The 23,672-nt window shown below is 38.6% G+C and overlaps 1 protein-coding gene and 1 long non-coding RNA gene across 6 annotated transcripts in view; one reads left to right on the top strand and one right to left on the bottom strand.

Moving 5' to 3' along the window:
* Window positions 1–23,672, top strand: part of Vg (transcription factor vestigial) — a 43,978-nt gene that overhangs the window by 19,067 nt on the left and 1,239 nt on the right. Inside the window, exons 2-6 of one of the 5 annotated variants that reach the window (XM_072896094.1) lie at window positions 11,866–12,076; window positions 12,166–12,324; window positions 15,077–15,194; window positions 16,481–16,707; window positions 20,062–20,123. In XM_072896094.1, the coding sequence (XP_072752195.1) occupies window positions 11,866–12,076; window positions 12,166–12,324; window positions 15,077–15,194; window positions 16,481–16,707; window positions 20,062–20,114 (768 nt within the window). In that variant the 3' untranslated portion in view covers window positions 20,115–20,123. Of the gene's footprint in view, window positions 1–11,865; window positions 12,077–12,165; window positions 12,325–15,076; window positions 15,195–16,480; window positions 16,708–18,438; window positions 18,585–19,994; window positions 20,124–23,672 lie in introns of those variants that run through there. The other 4 variants (XM_072896096.1, XM_072896098.1, XM_072896097.1 and 1 more) reach the window with 4 other exon arrangements.
* LOC140667824 (uncharacterized) lies at window positions 8,601–9,463 on the bottom strand. Its single transcript, XR_012047076.1, has 3 exons — window positions 9,389–9,463; window positions 8,763–8,887; window positions 8,601–8,675 (listed from the first exon to the last, which is right to left on the bottom strand). It is a non-coding gene; the product is annotated as an uncharacterized lncRNA (long non-coding RNA).

Genomic DNA, 23,672 nt, shown 5'->3' with positions numbered 1-23,672 from the left:
TAAGCGTAGCCGCTCGTTTGATAGGAAGTATAAAAAAATAGGCAATTCTGTCAGACTTATCGGTTGTCAACGATGCAAAAAAAATACTTTGCTGACAAAAAAAAGTAAATTATTTATCAAAATCTTTTAATTTCCATATTTTCTTATTCCCTTTAGTGTAATAAAAACAAATAAAAAGTAAAAGGATTCTTATTGCATTGGAAAATATTCAAATCTAATTATGTGATAGGAAAATCTTTCGAATTAATACAAAAAAAAAAAAAAAAAAAAAAAAAAAAACGAGATACTTACCTCTCGCCTATGAAAGTGTATCAGCAACGAAAGCAGTTAAAAAAGCCGACGATGGCTCAATTATGCGTTAATATGGCCGCTCGATCGAGGAAAAGAAAATTAGCGTGCAAAAAAAATCACGAATTCGATTAATCCACAGTTGATTCGTTAAAACCCGGAAGCGCGACTCTGTTCAGCGAACTCTCTGTTAATTGTCTTAGTCTTCGATCGTGTCTCCCTTCCTCTTCATCTCCCTCGTCCACTAATTGAAATTCTTACCTAAGTACCTGCGCAAACACAGAATTCACTGTTAATTGATCGGAGATTAACTCATTGAGTTACTGCGCACGTTAGGATACGATGATCCGAGAATTCAAGGACTCAACAAGTCGTGGACCGAAAGAGCCAACATTCCAAGAATCCGATGAATCGAGCTTCAAACGCAAAGCTGCAAAATTATTAACAAATGTCGAAGTGGTATAGTTGAAATAGCAATCAAATTCTATTTATTTTATTGTTAGATAAAAATTATCATTTATTGTGGATATTATGAATTCTTTTTAAAGTATTTTAATTTTATATGAATTCTTTTTAAAACATTTTAATAGATATTTGGCGTTTCACAAGATAATTAATCAATAATGATATATAATAAGATCTCGAAAGTGAAATTATCATAACTTTGGGATTCGAGCAGTTAAAAGAATCGGTCTTGAAACTTATACGCTTTACTTCGCTAGATAATATTCTCTCTATTTCTGTAATATTTTTTCACGCAGATTTTGCATACGAAAAAAGGAAAAAAAAATAGAAAGATAATTTTATAACAATTTTTAGCCGTAATAAATTTTTAGCGATCGCGCATCTCGCTTTTTCTTCTTCACGACGAGGCATTTAATTTTCTTTTTTTTCCCTTGAGCCTCATACGCGCCAACCGCCGGTCTAGACGTGTAATTGAAGAAACAAAGGGGCAATTATATTGTGCAATTATATTGTGTCTCACAATTACCACGTCGCGTCTGCGCGTTCCAACAAATATGGCAGCCGCAACTTACATTTTTGATGAAATCATTCATCTCGAAAAGATGACGGAGATCATCTTATAATATGAATAGCAATTGAAACGACCTACTGTATTTTAACGTTATTTTATAAGTTTTTGTCTAAGAGGTACAATAATTAAAATAATTAAAAATTTAAAACATTGACAAGAAAATGGACAAATAATAAGAGCCAAGTTCTGTAATCGGTGCGCAAATTATTTTATTTAAAATAAACAATCTTAAGAACTTAACATATTAAGATTTATAATATCAAACAAACGTTGCGGTTAATTTTTTCACCAAAAAAAAGTAAAACATGCTTCGTAAAAATCCGATTATTATAATATCAAATATCTCAGCGTATGATGATTGTGCAATTACGAGTACAGCGCTATTATACAATATATGCTTATTTTTTTGTTAATGTATAGTAAATTCTAAGAGCCTTCATTTTTATTTCTTTCTTTAAAAATATCGATACATTTATTATATTTTATTGTTAATTAAATAAGTTTTTGTTATCATTATTGGATAAGAAATTTAAATTTAAAAAGATGGAGATAACTTTGTACATTACTTTGTCTTTTACTCAGTTTAAACCACGGCAAGAAAATCTGATCTCAATGTATCACTAATCGTTAATCGCTATGCAAAATCGCGCGAAAGACAATATGGGAATGATCCCTCTTATTTCTCATTTCCCATCTAGCAGGACATTTTCATTAGTCACAAGACGCGACGCATAGAAAGACACTGGCGCTGCTCGATGACTCAAGGATTGACTCGAGGACTGTCGATTCGTCACTGTCAGCTAGTGCAATGTCACGAGTGCCGAGATGAGACGAGCGATTACGAGAGTGAAAAATGATCCGCGAAAAGTCTCGGCATTTTGTCCATAATTCCTGCATCGTGGTCGCCTACGTACTGTTGAAAACCAGACGACAGAGCGTCTTCTGCTTAGCTTCAATATATCTGCATCTCGAATTTTACGGAGGCAAATATTCGGGAATTTATACCTCTCTACTAGGATGGAAAAATGGAAAATCAAAAATTTTCTCGCGCATTAAAGATTCAATGAGTTGAAAGAAAATTTATAAACAATTTAAACTTATATAATTCTTCGTACAAAAAAATATCATTTTTCGCGATTGCAACTATATGTGTGTGTCTATGGATAGTCGCTCTCTTTTTCCCCATGAATTCGATATAGATTTTTTTCCGGATCCGTGGATTTTTCAACGATCGCCGCCTCTGTCTGGAATGCACTTGCCGCCCCGGGCTCGAAGGGGTTCAAAGGTTAAACAGAAAATGTCGTACGGAGGCATGCCGAGGAGATGGTCGCGACGAGAGAGAAGAAAGCCGGAGGCATCGCAAGCCCGAGCTACCGGCGGAAGCTAAAACGCATATTAAAGAGGCTCGTAAAATCATAAGCATTCCGCAAGATTCGCTAATACGTCGACGAGCCTCAATGTTGCCCGACGGCGTGCGGTGGGTGTAATGAATGTACGTTAATGTTAATAAAGGCGATGAGACGCGCCGCGCCGGCTCGAGGGGAGATCGCGCGACCGTGCATTTCCCGAATGCCAGATTCGACGCGAGCTATCTAGAACGGTTATGATACTACGATAAACGTCATAAATGCCTTAACATTTATTACAAGATATTTTCTGGAAGCTGTTTCACCCCAAAATTCAACATTCCTTTGATCCTTAGATTCTTTGAATTTTGCATTCGCTTCGCATATTTTATATATATTCCACGAATTCTTATCTACGAAGGTGAAACCTTTCGTAGCTTCTGCAGGAATCTAGTTTTCCGGATTCCTTTTAAAAATCACAATTCGCCGTCAATCTTGACTTGCGTAGTGAGAATACTCTCATCATTTGAAACGTCGGTCGTAAATGCCGAACGGAATAGCTTCTAGATCGCGATCTCGAGATCGAGTACTCGATTCTGCTGTGGCTGTGGCATTAGAATTGAATTGAATGAGGTTTTCCTCGAGAGCCAGTTTCCACGGAGCGGGCTCGTGTCGCCATTGAGACGCCTTTTGCCTTTTTTCCTTCCCTTCAAGAGCATAGGCGTCGACTTTGAAATACTTTTGCGAGAATTTCTTCAGATAAAATTTTCAAAGTTGAGATTAATATTAATTAATTTAATAGTGACTAATTTATTATAAAAAAATAAAATTATACTAATAAAGTTAAATTATAAATATAGAAACATATAAGATAATATACTACATTGATTTCTATATAACAAAATTCAGTCGTAATCCACATTATTTCAATATAATTTTTATATTAGCATAATTTTTTGGTAAATATAAATATCATAATGATGATAAATGAATAATAGAATCGCAAACATCGCCCAACGCTCGTGCAAACAGCTCGGAATTCTGATATTGAACTGTCGACATCTATGGCCGCATACTTTCGTTTTACCGCACTGACGATCGATCGATCGATCGATCGATCAGATGAGCAGTCCTTGAGAGCGTGATTTGTGTCCGCGAAAATTAATCGCCGCGCGTCGCGCGCTTTTATGCAGCGAAATCGGCGCCGACGCTTCGCAGAATCGCGGAAGCCACGCGACCTGTTGTTATTTATGATCGGCAACCGGACGCTATTACCCGGCACAGATTTCTCAACCTAGTTGCCTCCACATTGTCGAACACTGACGTATCACACACGGAACGTAACTGAAATGGTAAATGGAAAAGAGCACGTGATTCGCACATGACGTACGGGCATAATCGCATGGCAAAAAATTTTAAAATAATTATTTTTATATAAAAAGAATGTAAAACATTGTATTATATTATAGTATAATTAAACAAAAATGCATTATTCCATTACTTTAAATATTTTATAAAGAAAGAGAAATTAAATCAAGTGACAATTTTATTAATTATTAATCGAATTTTTATATGAGATGACCTTATCGGTCCCCGAATCGATCTCGAGTCCCTCAAGCGTTTGTCGCTGGAATCTTTCGGAAAGTAACATGTTACGCTGGTCGACAAGATAGTCGTCGGAATTGTCGGAATATGCGACAATTATTGGCGCGACTTTGCCATATCTCACGCACGTCACGTGATGATCGAGTCGTAAGTCCGTCGCCGCGCGAGTGTTGGACTCGCTGTCAACTGCCGGCAGCAAGGTGTGCCGCAATGCGTTGCATTCCTTGGAGCTGTTCTGTTTTTAGTCTAGGATCGCCATTCTTTGCGACACGCGCATCGCTACGCTTCGCGTCCGCTATTCCGCACGCACGACGCACGCACGCACGCACGCGCCCGCTCTCAGCGAGCACGCATTCCGCACGGTGAGACGCGAGGATCTACAGGTATTCGCGATGACTCAAGCTATCGATATTTCGTTCTCATGAATATTTTTGACACTCGGTTCTTATTCTCAATGTTATGTAAGAAATAAAAAAAAAAAAAAATGATAAACATCTTACATTGCGTATCTTTATCAAAATTTTCTTCAAATACTTTGTTTCGTTTTTCCAATTGCATTTTAACCCTTTGAGTCACGAATTTTTCTAATTGTCAGTATTTTATAAAATTTGATGTATAAGGGTTTTGGGGATCGCTGATTACGAATCCGTTGTCAGATTTTCAAAATTCAAGATGACGGATCCAATATGGCAGACGAAATTTTACTTCCGTCATATTGGATCCCTATATTTTATTTTGGAAATTAAATTTTTTTTTCCTTTAAATTCAGATTCTGCGATCTAAAAAAACCTTCAGAGAAAAAAATTTAAAAAACAATACGACTGTTACTTTCAATTTAGAACAGAAAATATTGTTTTTTATATATTTTTGATCAAAGAAAGGAGGATTTAACGAAAACAACACGGTGGAAAATTCTAAAAAAATTCTGAAAAATACTATAGAGTGTATTAAGATTATAAAAAAATTGCCGTATTTATTGTCATAATAGATTAGTGAAAAATGCATTTTTTCGTAAAAAAGTACTAATTTTGACTGTTTGTTTACATATGGTATTTTTGCAATTAACAATTAATGACTGTTTATATTTTTTTTACACTTATTGATGTTCTAGAGACTCTGTAGAAACAAAAAATCCGGTATTTGTTGATAAAAAAGTAATTAAAACAATAAAAAAACTAGGAAAAAAAAGGTGGGTCTCTGGATGACCCGCAGTGACTCAAAGGGTTAAGAGAAAGACACTAATTATTAACACGGGGAGACAGACAAGTTTTCTTTTTTTCGACGTAATAAGAGTCCTCGCTGCATCAGCGAGGACGGAGTCGAGCGAGTGTCCTCGATATCCTTGCATCGGGGGTAATGAGATGCGCGGAAAAAAATGATTGATCCGTAGCATGCGATGAAGAAGTTTCCGAGTTATGCGAGAAAAGTTAGGTCCGATCGATTGGCAGTCGTCGTCGTCGTCCTCGTCGATCGTTCAATATTAATCGAGTCGCGCCGCCGTGGATCGCGTTCCACGATCTCCGGGTCGGCTTACTCGCCGCTGTAATGAATCAGAAAAACGCGAGTGCCGACACGATCGACGAGAATTATTCGTGAAATCTGATCGGTTACGTCTTAGTATCCGGTAGTTTATTACTCGCGCGTACTCGTAACTTCTTGACATTATTCGGAATCCATTGTTGTCTTCTCGGGTGACGTGTAATGTCTTGGAAAACACAAGTAAAAAGAGATATAATATCACACACCATTTCTCTCGTGTTGAGTCAAGATTAATATATCTTTTTCTAATTTAATCAAACTCTTGAACATTATTTATTAATTTATAATTTTTCCGATAATTAAGATCGACAGATTTATTTTTTTTTTTCGGACGTTTAAAAGCTTCCATTTAAGAGCTGCTTTCAGTTTCGAAATTCTCGCCACGCAGAATAGATAAAAATATAACGAAGAACTTTGGGTTGAAGGTCGATCTCTGATAAAAAAAAAAAAAAAAAAAAAAAGAGAAAAAAAAAGAAAACAGGAACGGTGAGAAGGTCCCGAGATGCGAGGCGCTTTTAACGCTCTCTTATCAGACCTGATCCGATACGGTGACCAGTAACGACGGCTACCTACCGCAGCGTCCGTGGGTTATACTCTCGCCGACCAGGATCATTACCAGCTTATTACTATGTACCTCGGCAGCTTATTGAAAGTTCGCGGTTGAGCATGTTGTCTAATAAAAACGCGATGTTTACGTCCCAACTGTGCTTACCGTTGCCGCGAAATTTGCCGCGCTCTTCAGCGTTCCTAGATTTTGAGATATCTGGATTCTGAAATTGGCAGCCGATTCTAAGATTTTAATTATCCTCTTACTGAAAATTTGAAATATTTATGGCTAAAGTCCAACATTTCAGTATTTACATTTCTCTTTTATATATATTTATATTTTTAGATTCTCAGACTTTTATTCTTATTTATTTTATTTATTACATCTACTTATTATAATAATTTATTTATCTATTATTTATTATAACTTATATATCTATTATTTCATCTAATTTTATCTTGAATTTATAAATCATTTGATCTTTTTAAAATCCAATAATGAGATGCTAAGTACAAATAAAAGCGACTATATTAACGGCAATTGATGTCATAAAATTGAAATATTTTTTCAATAAGATCGTCCATTTTATCTTTTGAAATATAATATGTAATATAAAAATATTTTCTCTTCTTTTTAATCTCTTGTACTTTACATTGTTGATTCCTTGTGTCTTTCTTTATCGGGAAATAATCCAAAATGGCTGAGAAAGATTACTCTATGCGAAGAAGATGAAGGAGTGGTGCGGAGTAGGGAGTCGGTAACAACCTGCCATGGCGTATCTTGCAATTTGTTTGCCAGACACGGCCATTCATCGACGCGATTCTCCTATCTTCCATGAGAGGAGTGTGGGGATCGCTGCTATCGATAAGCCACGCCACCGAGCAAACGGGCTGCCTTCGCTTTTAAATTTAGTTCATTAGCGGCTTTGCCAGGTGGACGATGCCGCGATTTCGCCGACAAATTACACCAGACATTACTATGTCGATCCGACGTAATTCTACCAGCTCGAAGAATTTTTTAATATTAAAATATATCTATGAGAGGAGATGAGAAATTAATATCAATTATTGTGCTCGTACCTATAATAATTAAATCTATATTTTAAATCAAAAACTCTACTTGTTTTTTTCCTAAATTTTCTTTAGCTGTATTATCTTATAGTCTGCTTGAAAATTATATGCAATTGAAAAAATTAGCAAACTACAATGAGTGACAATAATTCAGACTAAGAGCGACAAGCGTTACCATTCACGCGGGAAGTATCATACAGAAATTCCGATGTTCGAATAAACTGACCCTATGAATTTCGCCCGGTAGCATAATCGTAAAGCCGATAAATAGAGCCGGATTCCAGCCGGGATTTAACGACGCATCATTTCAATCATACTTGCGCCTCGCGCTAATTAATTGAACGATTTACAGACTCTCGCGGACAGTTATCGGCTAACGTTGTGTTAGAAAAGACGGTAAACGCGTCAACCGAGGGATTCCTTTAGTGGAGGGTGGGGGGATTGAGGGGGGGGGGGGTACCTAGCTATCGCTCGTCTCAATTAGCGAATGTAAATACATTGGCCGATCATTCAACAAGATAAGGTAGAAACGCCTATAACGCTTTCCTGCCACCATGCTTTCGACAGTCTTCCTTCGCGGCAACGCGGTGTCTTCGCGATTGCGAATGCGTCTTGAGATAAACAACGTCATGTCTCTATAGATGCCTGAAATTCTTGATTTGATTCGTGATTTGATCGATCGCCGGGTGATGGATCCTATAAACGCGTTTCGATCATCAGTCTCTTCTGTTTTCATCCTGTCGCTAATTATAACTTAATTTGCGATACTTTACACATTATTATTATATATATATATATATATGTATACATTTTTTCTATTGTCATATTTATTTTATATACTTTATATTAAATTCATTATGTTCTGTATATTATTTTCGATTTTTCCTATTTCAAGTTTCTTGAATACTCCTTCAAGTTGCCGGATAATTCGCAATTAGAATCATGATCGTTGAACACTCGGTATTTCATGCTTTCAATATCCTTGACCCTGGTTTTCTCAGATCCCTGGAGAAAAGTCCTTTACACCCTTTACATCCTATTTCTTCTTTACTTCCCACATTCGCTATTCCAGCTAATCGTCTGACTTTAGCGTGTACTATTCGCTTTATCTCCCGCGGGACCTCGCTTCATAATAACAGCTAAGTGCTACCAGACGTCCACAAATGAGTAAACGCTGTGCCACCCGCTGATAAGGGTATTCCGCCGCAGAGAAAGAAGCGCGCCGGTATCCGCTTAATGCGACTCTGCCGCAAAGATACACACCGTGAATAATATCGCCGACTCGCGATATAAATGCAAACGCACGGCCCAGGTTTGACTAAAGGGTTTACCTGCTCGTTACCACCTTCGGCTGCCCGTCGTACCCGTGCGAGACGATAAATAGCATCAACTCCTGCCCCTTCTCCGCCCTCCCTCTGCCTCTATACGATGATGTGGACCTTAAACCCCTGAACCCCTGATGAAGAGAGAATCGTGCAACATTTGTGAAACGTAGAAATTAATAAATCGAAAATCCGGGGGAGTCAAGTGACAGTTGGGTTCAGTGAACCTCAAATATAAGGTCTCTCGAAACCAATGAGTCTACAGGATCAGGCGCTACGATCTGTGAGAGCTAAGAGATCCTACGATATATATCGTAGGTCTCAGAGATCTATAAGACAAAAGGGAAAGAAATAAAGATGCGGTCTCTCGGGCCTTTCGTGAAATGACTCGACACCGGCAGGAAGGGCGGGTGGGAACGAGGGAGCGAAGGAGGGGGCAAGAAGAAGAAGAAGCGAGCGGAGGCCGTGGAGAGGAACGGGCGGACTCGCGCTTTGGAATGCTTTGAAAGGCCGCGAGCAACTCTCTCTTTCTCTCTCTCTTGGCTAGAGCTGCCTGTTGGCTGCGAGGCGAAGAAGGGAGAAAAAGCAAAAGAGGAAGAGGGGCTGTCGGGGACGGTCTTGCTTCAATTAATTACCACATTGTCGTCCGGCCGACCGGCGCTGGATGTTCCACCGTGCACGGTAATCTATGGAAGACCCCTTGATTTAATCTCCTACGCGCACTCTCGTCCTCGCGAGCGGTGAGTTTCGCGCGGCGCGATTGAACGGGGATCGATTGAACGGAGAGCCTAAATAAAAAAAATGTTCCGATAAATTAACACAAGATAATAATCTTTCGATTTGAGATTTTTTTTTTTTTTTTTACGTATATAGGTACCTCCGCTATGACTTTGCTTAGCGAAATTCAGATTAATTCGGTGAAATGACACCATGTCGGGAATCTCCGTTGCGCGATTAGATAGATCAAATAATCAATCGGATAAATTGCCAATCCAAGTTGTCGAGCACTTTAATAGTTGCGCGAATGCACTATGTAATGCTCGTTATTTCTGACGCAATCTTCCGGAATACACGTCGACGAATCGCGCGAAGTGTCCGACAATATTTGTAGTTATGTGCGCCGAGCTTATAAAGCTACTCCGCCTTTCATCGCGAGAGCCGCCTACCAATCAGCAGTCGCAAAGACCACAGATGACAAGCGAATATAGTTTCATTCGACGACGCCTACTCCGGGTCATCGCTCGTCATCACTTTGTGCGTCAGGACGGTGATGTACTGCATCATGAAGCGCGTCGAGTCCGAGTTTATTGGAGTAGATAACGATAGCATCTCTCTCTCTCTTTCTCTCTCTCTCTCGGAGGCATAGTCGTTAGTCTTTTTTCCTCTTCTTCATCGCTTCCTCCACCCTTCCGCCGACCGGCGCGGCGTCCGCATACATCAGCGTCAGCTTATTTCCGTGCATCGCTGATGCATGCACGTAATTGGCGGGGTGGCGAACGAAACGCTCGGCTCGTCGTCCTCGCCGCCGACGAGAGGGCAGGAAAAGCACGATTCGCAGTGATTTGTTGGACATCGATACGCATTCTTGCTCCAGCAACATCGGACGTCTAATTTAAAAAAATATATTTACGCGATAAAATCCGTATTAAAACAGTTAATGTAAATTTATATAGCCATCGGTCGAAATTAATTCCTGGCAGACGAGAAATGTTGTAATTTATTTGATTCTTCAAGTCTCCGTCAGCCTAGCTCTCTGATGTTTTAAAAGTCGGGCATCCCTTGTACATGTCACCATCTTATTATCTTTAGGAATTATGTTCATTCTAAGAATGAGCGAAAGAGTTGAATCAAGTAGGTAGTTGCGGTGTCGAATTGTGAGCGTGCCGACAGCGTGGAAGTCAATGGGCCACCGTTCGTCGCCGTTCCCCGTCGTCGACATTCTCTTTATAGCGCACGAGAAAACGCATGGCCTCGATGTCACGCGGAAAATCTCGGCTATCGCCGTTAAAACGCACCGGTATTTGCACGCTCGTATTTCTCTTGTCGTCCCATCATCGCGATCACTGCGTCACGCGAGCAATGCGATCGTCGACCACGTTTCACCTTGGCTCGCACGATTTGCCGTTCGAGAATTTTCTCGATCGATTATGATAAGATGTTGACGTTCTACAGGATACATGAGAACGATCGAGGAAGTCGTGCGATGAAAATTTAGGACATTCATCGTGCACACATATGAATTATCGTATCATTGCCATCGTGGAGAATTTCCGTCCGTGTCGTAGACGTGAAAATTCAAAATTATAAAAGTGTTTGAAATTAAAGTTGAAAGTTAAATTTAGGTAATTAAAGAAGCGTTTGAAAGCAATTTAAAGTCCCGGTTTATTTTAAAGTACTCTTTAATTTCTCACACATTCCAGAATTGTAGCAGACGGATTTTTCAACGTTTTTAACTCTTTAAGCTTTTATCGATACAGTCAATTTGTCATCACGTGCAAATTGTATCAATCTACTAATTAAATCGATTGAGTAGTCATTATTAACGATTGATCAAGTGCTAAATGGCTAACCGGTTAAATGATATTGTTAATAATCGACAAACAGTACGATTGCATGCGTTACATGATTACACTGTTTATCATGAGCAATTACGATTTTTTCTTACAATTACAAATTTCTTTTATTTTATTTCATTATTTATCGTATTTTATTTAAAAAATAACCAGCAATTTGTGCTATTTTTACGAGACTCAGGAAATTTAGTATATCAGGTAGAATTTTATAACTCCACAAAAATTTTGGAATTTGTAAGACGAAGCAAGAACAAGTGTAAAAATTTAACAATGAGATATAAAAAATATATATATTTAATAATATTTTTAATCCGAAAATCAAAATTTAGCGTGATTCCTTTCCGCATTATTTCCTGCTGCAAAATATAATTAAAAATTATGAATTTATTGACAAATTAGAATCTTACTGAAATCTTACTTACGTAATCTTTGCATATAAATTTACGTGATGTAAAAATATCTGAGTAAAGAATAAGCTTTTTTTAAGAACTGATAACGTAGCACGTGATTAATGTCATACGAATCACGTTGCGTTGCAGCTGAATGTTCATCAAAGGTCATTGGAAGCAGCCGGTATCGAGCTCTGTGGCACCGGCGGAAGTGTCCCTCAAGGGCAGCCGAGCAGCGCGGGTTCCGTAGGGTCCGCGCCGAGTCCCGCATCCCCAAGGCCAACGCCGCAACCGCGACCACCCCTCGCAACCACCACCTCGCAGCCCTCACGAACACTAGACGATGACAGATCGACGGACGGTAAGACGGACGGTTAATTATCTCAATTTGAAACGACCTGCGTTTCGTCACTTTAATATCTACGTATTTTAATACATCGATTAATACAGGGGTAGGTGCTGGTACCGCCACCGAGGACTCCGACGACGGCGAGAGCAGGGCGCAATACGTTAACGCGAACTGCGTGGTGTTCACGCATTATCGAGGTGACGCGGCGTCGGAAGTCGAGGAACACTTTCAGAGAGCCCTCGCTCACGACAAATTAAAGGGTGAGTAAATAAATGTATATATCTCGATATAATAAAATTATAAAATTATCTATCTCTGTATTTTGAAGAAAAGAGATAATTTAAGAAATACGTATTATTTTTTACACTTGTAATATAAACGGATATGGCTAGACTTTGGGCTTCTAAAAGGGTTAAAGTTCGCATCGGAGTCGATGAAGTCGAGCAACAGCGAGAAATCTTTCTGAGGCGCGTAATAAAGTACGCCATTAGTCGGCGACAAGGCTAACAAGCCTCGTGACAATTGTAACTCGCCTGTCGTACTCGCGCCGAGCTTAAAACGCGGGCAGCAGTGTCGGGAGAAAAGAGCATAGAAGGAACATCTCGACCGCAGAAAAGAGAGGGATGGGAGGGATAGGAGGGAATTGTCAGCACGCGAGCGGGTTTGGCAAGCGATCGGCAAGCTCGTCTATATCGGTGTCGTTTAAGGCCACATTTATCCCAACTACGAGGTGCCGAGGATCAGTTCAGTAGCCTGCTTAGAATTCAAGACAACACGACCTAATTGTTACGCCTCACCACTTCCCTGCCCCCCTCCCCCACCCTTTCGTCTTTCCCTCGCCCTTCGTCCTCTCTTCCTCTCTTCTGCTGCGCGCTAACTTCCCGCGACCATGCTCGTACGAAAGGTAAATTAAGAGCTTCTGCGTTGGGAAAAGAGGGATGGTGGAGGGCTGAGGAAAGACATTGTGAGAGAAAACGAGGAGGGATAGAGGGGTGACATCGCGGGAGACAGTTTTAGCCGCGGAATGCCGGGTAACGTACGTACAAGGACTGAAGCAGCTTTAAGCTTAAACGCGCGTACTGCCAAAACAAAGAGGGAAAGAGAAGGAGGATAGGATGGCTCGATGGAGAAAGGAACTTTACTCTTGGAATTAAAAAGGAATTCGAGCGGGGGGTTCCGGTTTCAAGTAAACAAAAATTGTTCTATTGAAAGACAGTTATTTTTGGGGTTGTGTATCGACGAGAGAAAAAGAAAGCGCTAGTAGTTTATAATTAAATAAATTCAAAACATGTTTGTGTCTTTTTTTTTTTAGTATTAACGTTGTGTGTGGGAATATTTTACTATTAATTTCGCTATTTATATAATGCGATTACAAGAGCGATATCGAAATTTGCAAGTCGTCGATTAAAATGTCGGCGTTTTCTAAAGTTCCAAAGAACACATGGGTACTTATTGGCGAACCAAGAATCGACAACCCTTTCTGTCCGGTCCTCCCCCTCCCCCTCCTTCTCGTTCCCCTTTACGTAGAACGATACCCTTTCTCTCTTCGGCCGCGGCATCGGCAAAGAATAAAGCTGGCCGCAGACGGTCGACACTCTGTTTCTTTAATTGCGTTAATAAATAAAGGACAGTCAGCGAACCGAGACCGAGGTAGATACTAGACGGGAAAGGAGAGAGAGGGGTCGCAATCGGTCCCACGAGATTGCTGGCTATATTCCCGTCTCTCGAGAATTGAAGTATCATACTTGTAGTGACAACATGGAATTTTTTAATTGTCATTTCATTAGTCTTTAAAAGTGAATTAAAATGTATGTTGAAATCTAATTGCTATTATAATTCCTGAAATATCTGTCCTCTCAATTTTATTAAAAAATATTTTTCTGTCACTTTATCTTTAATATATCATATTTCATACCGCGCATTAATCAAATATTATGCTCTTTATGCGATTAATTAATAAATCAATGACGACAAATAGAGTTTAATCGATTGTTGAAGCTTTATTAAAATATTTCGCGTCGTTCCCACGGATTTTAGAGGACCTCGGCTAAACGGGCAAGCGAAATCCCACGGGATCGAATCGGCGGAAAGCAGAAGGGTACCGCTCGGTTGTTTTACAAGCGGCCACTCTGAAGCCAGAAGCTTGTCGTGTATCCTCCCGCAATCCTCTCGCGCGGTCCTCGCTCACGTTGGATTCCTCTTCTTTTTTTTTTTTTTTTTTTTTTTTTTAAACCCCCCCTGGCCAATCGAAACGCGCGCCCGAAGGTTGTGGACCAACGCGAGGTCGACCGCACGGTCCACGATTTATACTCTCCAATTCCCTCCCCGCGCGCGCGATTTCATCTCCTCGGCTAAGTCACTTCGATTATCTGCTACGAGAGGCATACCAGCTGCTAATTTACTCCGTCGTTACAAACTACGATGATTTAGCCGGCCGGCGACGTTATTTATTTCCGCTGGTTAGGACGAGTGGTTTCTGGTGGAAGCGCGACTGCTTGTGAGAACCCGTTTTCCGGCAGAAGATCGTCCTCTCCTATGGGGAAAAGAAACACAACGAGTTATCGGTAGAATTCATCACTCAAGGATCATCGGTTTGTTACCGGTATTTACGACGCTGCCTGGCTTCGGACATCGTATCCCTTAACAATATACCATCGACTTGTAAACGAAAAAAATACATAGTAATGGCGCGATATTTTTATAGCTGCGAGTAATACATTTTCTCAATCAGATTCCGGTGGAGAAGTGTCAAAGCGTTCGGGAAGGGTTAAAATTACAGAAACAATCGATAAGCCTTTTTTTTTTTTAAATTATTTCAGATCTTTTCCGAAGACGAAGAATCTCCATCTCAGAAGAATAAAAAGAGACGAGAGATTTCTTTCTTTCTCTTTTTTTTTTTTTTCTCTTTTCCCTCTCTCTTTCTTTCTTGAAGATTTTTCGTAGGCACGCGTTTTCTCGCACAGCCCATTAAAAGCGCACGCCACTGAAACTGTCTTCTTTTTTTTATTGCAGAAAATATCTCTCCCATGTCCATGAGGAATTTCCCCCCTTCCTTTTGGAATAGTCAGCATCCCGGTGATGTCTACGAGTACCCGACGGATCCGTGGCATTACCCGCAGTACCACCACAGGTCAGTGTTACCGATCATTGTCGCTTTTCTTGTCTATTTTCTTTCTCCCTTTCTCTTTTCTCCGTTTTACATAATAAACGGGGTATAACGGTATTTTTTTTTCTGTCCCTTTAATAAGCACTCTTTACAATGTTGCGTGAGTATCGGCGCCGTATTCCGTGACGTCTCATTGATTCTTGAACGCACGCATCGAGTAATCGCTTGTGTGTGACTCGAGCATCTAATCACACCGTAAAGACGTAAAACCGGGATCACATTCTGGAGATTTTTCTAGTGAACTCGCCATTAAATGCTACGCAACTTGGACATTAATTAATGACAGAGTCATATATATATATGTCGGATTAATTGTTTGTGATAGCGGATTATTTCCTTTTCCCTTTTTATAATTGCAAATTTTTATATTTCCATCCTACATCCTCGAAACGTGATAACGTTGAATTGCAATCTTTCTATTGTAAAATCAGGTTCAACATCCGACACTTACATTTAGTACATGTATACTACATGTGATTAAGAAGCGAATACTTGTCGAGGTAAAAATATTTTTAAAATCCCGAAAAGAAAGTTACACGCGAGAAAGAGGAACGAAGAAGGAAAAAAATTGAATGAAAGGGAGAAAAGAAGTCGCCAATATCTTCCGTCCTCCTCCTCACGACGACGGTGACAGAGACTCGTAATTTATACGAGTGACCGTGGTCGGATCAGTGTTAAAGATCTCGGCGTTACCTGCTCCCGACGGTTTTCAGTATTTTTCACATGCTCGTGCTCTTTCTTTTCTTTTTTTTTTTTTTTTTTTTTTTCGCTTTTAAACCGCGTCGCTATCCCTCTTCTTCGCCGCATCTCTTTTTCTCATTTTTTTCCTTACCTTTTATCTCACCTCTTTAGAACGTCTCTCACTCAAAAAATGTTACTTTAATCTTTTTTATTTCGCACATTTTTATATATATATATATATATATATATACAACTTTACAATCATCTTGGAGTGAGATTTGCATCCGATGACGTATATTAAATTGTGCCTTATTATTTTCCAAATACTAATCCCGCTGTAATGCAATCATATTGGCATGCTGGTACGCGATACTATTTTTATATCGCTTTGATGCAACGCAATCTCTATCTCCATACGTCAAAACATGCAACGTGTCATCAGTGGTTAATTTTAATTATCTCTGACCCCAAGATTTGTATGCGCAGCATTTTTTCTTCGCATTATCATACATCACGATTGTCATTTCGCAACTCAAATTGCCAATTTTTGTTCTTTCCTTTTTTTTTAGAGCTGTGCACGAGTACCACCACCACAATATGGCGGCGGCGGCGAGTTACAGTGGCCTTTTGCTTGGTGGTGCACGCGGCCTCGGCCACCACACATCTCACCACGCGGCGCATCACGCGCACGCTGCGGCAACCTACAAGGAGTGGACGTCGACGACGCCGTCGCAGTCCCTCGTCGACGCTTCCTCGGCGCCGCCCTATCCTCACGGTCACTATGCACCCCTCTCCGGTAAGTAAGTAGACTTTTGGTTTCACCAAAACGGGGCGAATGGATTCCGAGAGTAACGCTCGGTTTCAAGAGCATATCTATTTACGATTCGCCTAAGAGTAATTGCCTATTGAAATAAGTGGCAGTCTTTCGTCGTTGAAAAAACTGACCGCGAAATTGTCGCGTTTTGCTTTTAGCGTGGTAAAAAATAAAATATTCGAAAAGCGCTATTTTCATTAAAATGCAAATTCTCAATATTATATTAATTTTGCCGAAACGTAAGCAATTAGTTCTTTATCGAGCTAGCGATCAAACTTGATGAACGAAATCTTGACGCAAATCTGTGATCTTAATTGAACCAAACAAAAATAAACATTGTTATTGCAATTTTTAATTTAGTACCACGATTATTTAAGACCCCTAAAGACACGAAATCATTAATTAAATTATTGTTAATAATTTAATTAATTATTAGAAATCTTTCAAATTAAGTTTTCTCTTGGAAAAAAATTACGCGATTTATTTTTGATTTATCATAAATTCTCATTACTTTATCTGATATATACTCACGAATCGACGGTACATCAAAGCATCCTGCCATGTCCTAACTGTGTCGAACGACAACAGGACGAGCTTTACTCGGCCAACGGAATGGTACGCAGGTAGCGCAAGAAAGATCGGTCGGTCCTTTAGATGCTCGCAATTAATAAGGGCTTAATGGGAGCCGCGATCCATACGGCGTCCTTCGGCTCGGTGTTCACCCACCGAAATCGTCCGCAGGACAAAAAGCCGCGGACGCGTCTGCAAAACATGTCGTTCCTGTCGCCGCCAGGATCCCGCCGCTCGCATCCTCGTTCCTTGAACGCGCCGCTCCTCTGTCGGTGAATTATGCGAGGCAAAAAAATAGCGTTAAATTATGCGGCATAGAAAAATGGCATTTCTCTTCATCGCCGATCTAATTTTTTGCGAGGAAAAGTCGCCGACATATTCGTAACCGAGAGAAACGAATCTAATATATTATTAAAATCTTTTGTCTCTTTGTATAATTATATATTATATGCGAAATATTCTGAAAAAAAAAAAAAAAAAAAAACATCCATAATATTGCGATTCCTGCATAAACTCTCGGGGAGAAATATTTATTTGATTTTTTTGGTTTTTTTTTTTTTTATCGAATCGGATCGATTAATTTTTCGGTAAAAATTCAGATTCGAGTTATTCGCACATGATATGCAGATGCAACAAACCGTGAAAAACCACGCCCATCGTGATTACGGAGACCACTTTTCTCAACTTATATACTTTTCTCTCACCTTAGTATAGTCGTACAATTTCGCGTACGGTCTTTGGAATTTTCTGCGATATGTCGACATGTTGGAATTTTTATTATTTTGTATTTTCATGACTTTATTTCTACATTTAGAGCTCTCTCTCTCTCTCTCTCTCTCCCTCTCTCTCTCTCTCTCTCTCTTCGACCTTGTGCTTTTAATCAGGATTATGATTCTCGTATTTTTTATTTATTGCTTTGATTATTTTTTTAAATTCTCTTTCTAACTTCTGCATATTCCTTGATATATAATTTCCTGAAATGGTGAGCTTCTCGAATTATTGGTTCAATTTTATATTGCTTGCATTTTTACTGTACGACGAAATCCGGAAGCAATTTTTGCTTTTGCAAAAATTCTTAAATCCTGCTCTGACTCCCATATAACGCGATTGCCAAGATCTAAGATTATCCGAATTTCTCCTTAGAGGAAAGGTATGGCTGCCAAGCACAGAAACAGTGACATCCATCTCGAGTAGGGAGAGGAGGTCTAGTATCGATTTTGTACCCTCACTTTGCTATACGCCAAGACCAAGCATCGCGCCGCAAAATGAATCCCAACCCTCTACCATCCCTCTTACTATACTCTCTCATTTAAGCGATGGAAAATGTAAAATGAATAAAACTAAAAACTATAAAAATATAAGGTTTTGTATGTTTAAAAAAGAAATGTATAAACGAGAAAGAAATTTAGAAGGAAAGCAGTAGAAGTACTTTATATAAAGGAGAGTAGCCTTATGATTTAATAAAAATTTAAGTTTTCCAAGAATAAAATTTTTTTGTGTAACGTAATTAAACACACATTAGGTACAAGTTAAACTCTTTAATTGTCGATTTTTTAAAATAAATGTACACATGAATTAAAAAAAAAAAAAAAAAGAAATATGTATTTACAATATAAAATTTTGACAAGAAAAGTGTTTAATCATTATTAATTTGCAAAAACAAACTTTGATTAACAACTGCAAAGAATTTTTTAACAAAAACTCGTGTGTCGTCCTCGAAGGATCAAGGGTCTCACGAAAGATAATAGAGGGTGAAACTAGCGCCGAGATGAAACCACGAGGGTGAGTTGCAAGGTGTCTTTAAATTTAAGTACTGCCATTACGGCGCTTCGCTCGATGCGGACCGATTAGGTTCGTTGTCCGCACGATGGCCGCCGGGCTCGGTAATTATATAATTGCGCGAAATTAACTCGAATCGCATAAATCGGCTGCCGTTTACGCGACGATTAAGAGAAATAAATCGCAATTACCGGATGACGCGTCTGCGTCTTAACATGGCGAGACGTCGGTCGTGCTGCTTTTATTTCACGGCCTGCTGCTGTTCGTCTCACGAGACGTCACGTTAACTTCAATATTGAAGAACGGTTCGACATTGTCGAATGGTAGATTGAATTTCTCGAATTGTTTGCTTTGAGAAGAACTCAAGGTCAGTTTTGAAAATTTTGTTAAAATAAAACAATATGGATTTATTGGAGATTTGAAAATTAATTTTTTTATTGTTAATATTTTTCTTCCTCCGATAAAATTAATTATTTAAACTATCGTTTAATATATATCGCTCTAGTTTAAATGATTAATTTGGACGATGAATATCTTTTACATCAAATCTAAATAAATTTGAAGGAATCTGAGCATTGTATATTTTTTTATGGAATTTAGAATGCAGTTGGAGAACATGAATAAATAACAAAAACAACGATGTGCTAAAACACTTCGTATGAAGTTACCATTAATTTACTTTCAGAGAGTAGATCGACTTTGATATGGCGTGGAGAATTATTTGTTCTGTCATGTGTATACAATTTTGATTTACAGTTTGATTGTAAATAAATTAGTGCAACTGTTCTAAAAGATAAATTACATAAAGAAATAATAAAAAGAATGTTCAATATGCTTTAAAATTGATTGATTTCAAAATATACGATAAAATGAATTATTTGTTTGCAATACAGACACAAGTACGATTCTAATCTGTGTAGTCTGGTTTTAGATAAACACGCTCAACATTCTTACTGTTCTGATAAATGAACTGTGTTCGGAATGCAGCGAACCCGAGGCAGGATCTAAAGATGCTGTGCTTTAAACCATTTAACAACTAAGGTTCCAAGGTATGCATGCAAGTTCAAAGCATGTTATGGATTTAGCATTTATCGAATCAACAATCGTATAATCTGGATTTCAAACGGTCATCTAAGCTAGGAAAATCGATTAAATAATTGATAATAAAAAAAATATAAATAACAAAATATAAAATAAGAAATGAGAATTTTCAAATGCAAGATATAAGAAACCTAGGGTCGGGAAGGAACTAAAAAAATCTAGGATCTCTAGATAAAAATCTAGAATCCAGAAAATTTAAGATCCAATTTAGGATTGAAGAGTAATAAATTTCTTTTCGCGTCTAAGATGTGACATTCTTCATAGAAGATTCTCGCGCTACGTAATCCGTCGAGGTGCTCCTATCATTCGTACGCTTTCTGGCACGCGCCTCGAAAATGGCGTCGTACAATGACGTCACGTAATTCACCGTTGCAAGAGAAGAAGGGAAAAGAGAGACCAGACTCAGGCCAGAGCCGGGGATGACCATCCTCGATTGGTCAGCCTGCGAACGGAGGGAGTGGTCGAGCAGTTGCTGGTTCTATCGATCTCTCAAACTCGGCTCTGCTTTGCTACGAACGAAGCGAACCAGACAGATCGCCGCATTGGCGAACGCGAGGGATTCATGGTGTGCCTTTCGCCGTAGATCACTTTTAATTCCCCGATCTAGGATTTTGAAAGTGGATCGACACTGCATTTTTTTCTTCATCTAGGCTCCTCATATTTTTATAGAGATGATTATTCCATGAATTCTCTAGTTTTCAGACAGCAGCTTTCGCGCTTTGCAATAAAAAATGTTAAATCTTTATAATTAAAAATCTTTAAAAATCCAGGAATCTTGATTTATCGATTTCTTGAATCTTTTTGTTCTTTGAATTCTTTGCGTCTCTCGTTACATTGAATGTAAAACGAAAGATCACCTTTTTTTTTTTTTACCGTGTAAAGAATGCGCTCGACGTACGGAAACAAGGGCATCGAAATTAAATTAAATCGAACACCCTCGCTCTGCAAAAAGTGAGGAGTCGACCCTTGCTATCCCTTCACCGGCGGGAGATGCGCGTACACGAGGCGAGTATTGTGATGACCCTTATCAATGGGGGCGGAAGGGTCAGACCCCTCGCCGTCTCTGGAATCCAATATACTTGAACTCGTTGTAAGCCTGGTCGGCCGGCGCCCCTCGCGAACTCGTATGCATCGATGAGCGACTATTAATTACAAATTAAATCTCCCAAGTCTCTTCGAGATCACCGACGTGCGTCGGACGCAATATTGCACATGTCGGAATAATCATCTTCTTTCAGATCGTTCTTACAAGACCTATCTGTGCTTATAAAAGCGCAAACCCTCTACTTAACAATCTTTGATTTTAAAACAGCTGTTACATTTTTCTTATTTTGACAGATAGAAACAATTATTATGTGAAAATTTTAAAACCGACCTATTTGATTAAGATCTTTATAATTTATGTATCTTCATTCTTAAATATGTTCATTATCTAAAGAGCGGGTGAATCAAACAGAGCTTTACATGGATCTTTTTGCACGTAGAATAAATTTTCTACTTGCTAAGCGTGACTAAAATCAATGTAATAGATTTGTTTATCTCAAAATTAGACGGCTCTCATGTGGCTCTTTAGCCGCAAACACTAGGGATAATTTCAGGGTAATATGGCAAACATCGGGCAATATTGTTCGGGTTATTCGACACACCATTTACCAAGCCACCCCTTGCGTCACCATTTTCCCTGTGTCGGCTTCGCATGTGCGTCGGCGAAAACGCTATATACTCGGTTCGCATAAATCGTCCCAGCCGCTGACACTTATGGCGCATTATGCTTGGCATTCGCGATATCGCAGAATGTATTGAATTAGGACATTCTCCCATGAAGATTATACGATGGTCTTTCCATTCAGGACTTTCATGAAAGATTAATAGCAGGTCGTAAGGATCATCGCACCGATGACCACACGGATTATCACGTTTCTCGAGGAGTTCCTATTATTAGTAGAATGATCGAGGAAGATTTATGACTTTGAGTGGAATTTGATTTTTCTCTCTCTTCTCAGAAAATTTTATTTTAATATTTTAATATTAATTTAATTATTCGATTATTGTTTCTCTCACTTCTATTCTACTTCGTTTTATCGCGTATTTTATTAATTTATGTAAATTATATATTTTAATATTGTGTATAAAATATAAGACGGGGTAAATACTAATAATAAAAGTTATTTAATTTTGTACATTAACTGAATTTTTGCATAAACTTTAGGGTAACACTTGGCGAAAAAATTGCATACGGCGTTTTATCATATTCTTAAGAAATACAGAACGCGCGCGAGATGTTTCCATTTGAAACCTCAAACGCGCACACAAATCAGCAGAATACAAAGTTACGGACGGACGCACCTGTTATGAATGTTCCAACATTCAATATCGTGATATCAAAGAGCAATGCGAGATCCCGCGCGATGGAATTCCCTTTAGTCGTACCGACAAAGAAGTGAGGCGTACAAACTCCAAGGAAACCGGCGAAACGAAACGTTTTGTCGGAAATTGCCAAGAATTTCTTCGCTCTATCTTACTAAAAATTTAATCTTGGAAGTTTTAGATAAATTAACAGTCCAACAATGTCACATTAATTTATAAATTACTTTTAGAGAAATCATGTACATATACACACAAATTTAAAAAAATGATATTAAAAAAGTCATACAATATGTATATATATACAAACACAAATATATATCGTGTTTAAATTGTGCAATATAATTACATCCGCGTAAAAGAGAGACCTCATCATTATGATTTTATTGCATTCTTGAGACAAAAACTATACTTTTTACAGTCGCTAGATTAAAGATTCAAAATTATAAGTCCTCGATTTAATTTCAAGTAATAACTAATTATTTATACTTTATCCTATTTATATAATTTATTATTATATATTTTATATTTATTATTATATTTTATTATTATATTTTATATTTATTATTATATATTTTTACGCAATAGAGTCGATTTATCGCGATAATTTTCGAAAACTGTGTTCCTTGCTGTCCACCAATACTTTTTTCTTGATCATTTTCCAGATCAGTGACTCTCGATCAAATAATACTTCGCGTTAGATGCGACGATTACTCATACAATCGTGTCTTTTGTGCTTGCATCCGTGCATATATGTTCGCGCGCCAATACGGTGACATACCGTGGGTCGCACGCTGACTTTGAAGCAGGTAGATACGTCCACGTGCCGACACGTGCGTTTCGATATGGATACAAACGCAATCTCCCGTATCACGTGCGGGCAATTCACGATGTCGAAACGTCGATGTGTTACGCGATAATCGAAGGTGAAGCTCGCTCGAATCAAGAAATATTAAGAAATTAAAAAAATATCTGTAGCTTTAATACCTTTGATCGTTGTAATGACTTAATTTAATATATATATATTGAATTAAGTATATATATCTTTTATATATTATATATAATCAAGTATATATATATATATATATTAAGTAACATTTACTATTATACGTATTCAAATGAAATGTTTACAT

This window comes from Anoplolepis gracilipes, chromosome 7 (genome assembly GCF_047496725.1).
Source record: "Anoplolepis gracilipes chromosome 7, ASM4749672v1, whole genome shotgun sequence".
Lineage (NCBI taxonomy): Eukaryota > Metazoa > Arthropoda > Insecta > Hymenoptera > Formicidae > Anoplolepis > Anoplolepis gracilipes.
The sequence above is the reverse complement of the archived record's forward strand: the minus strand, read 5'-3'. Positions and strand labels throughout refer to the sequence as shown.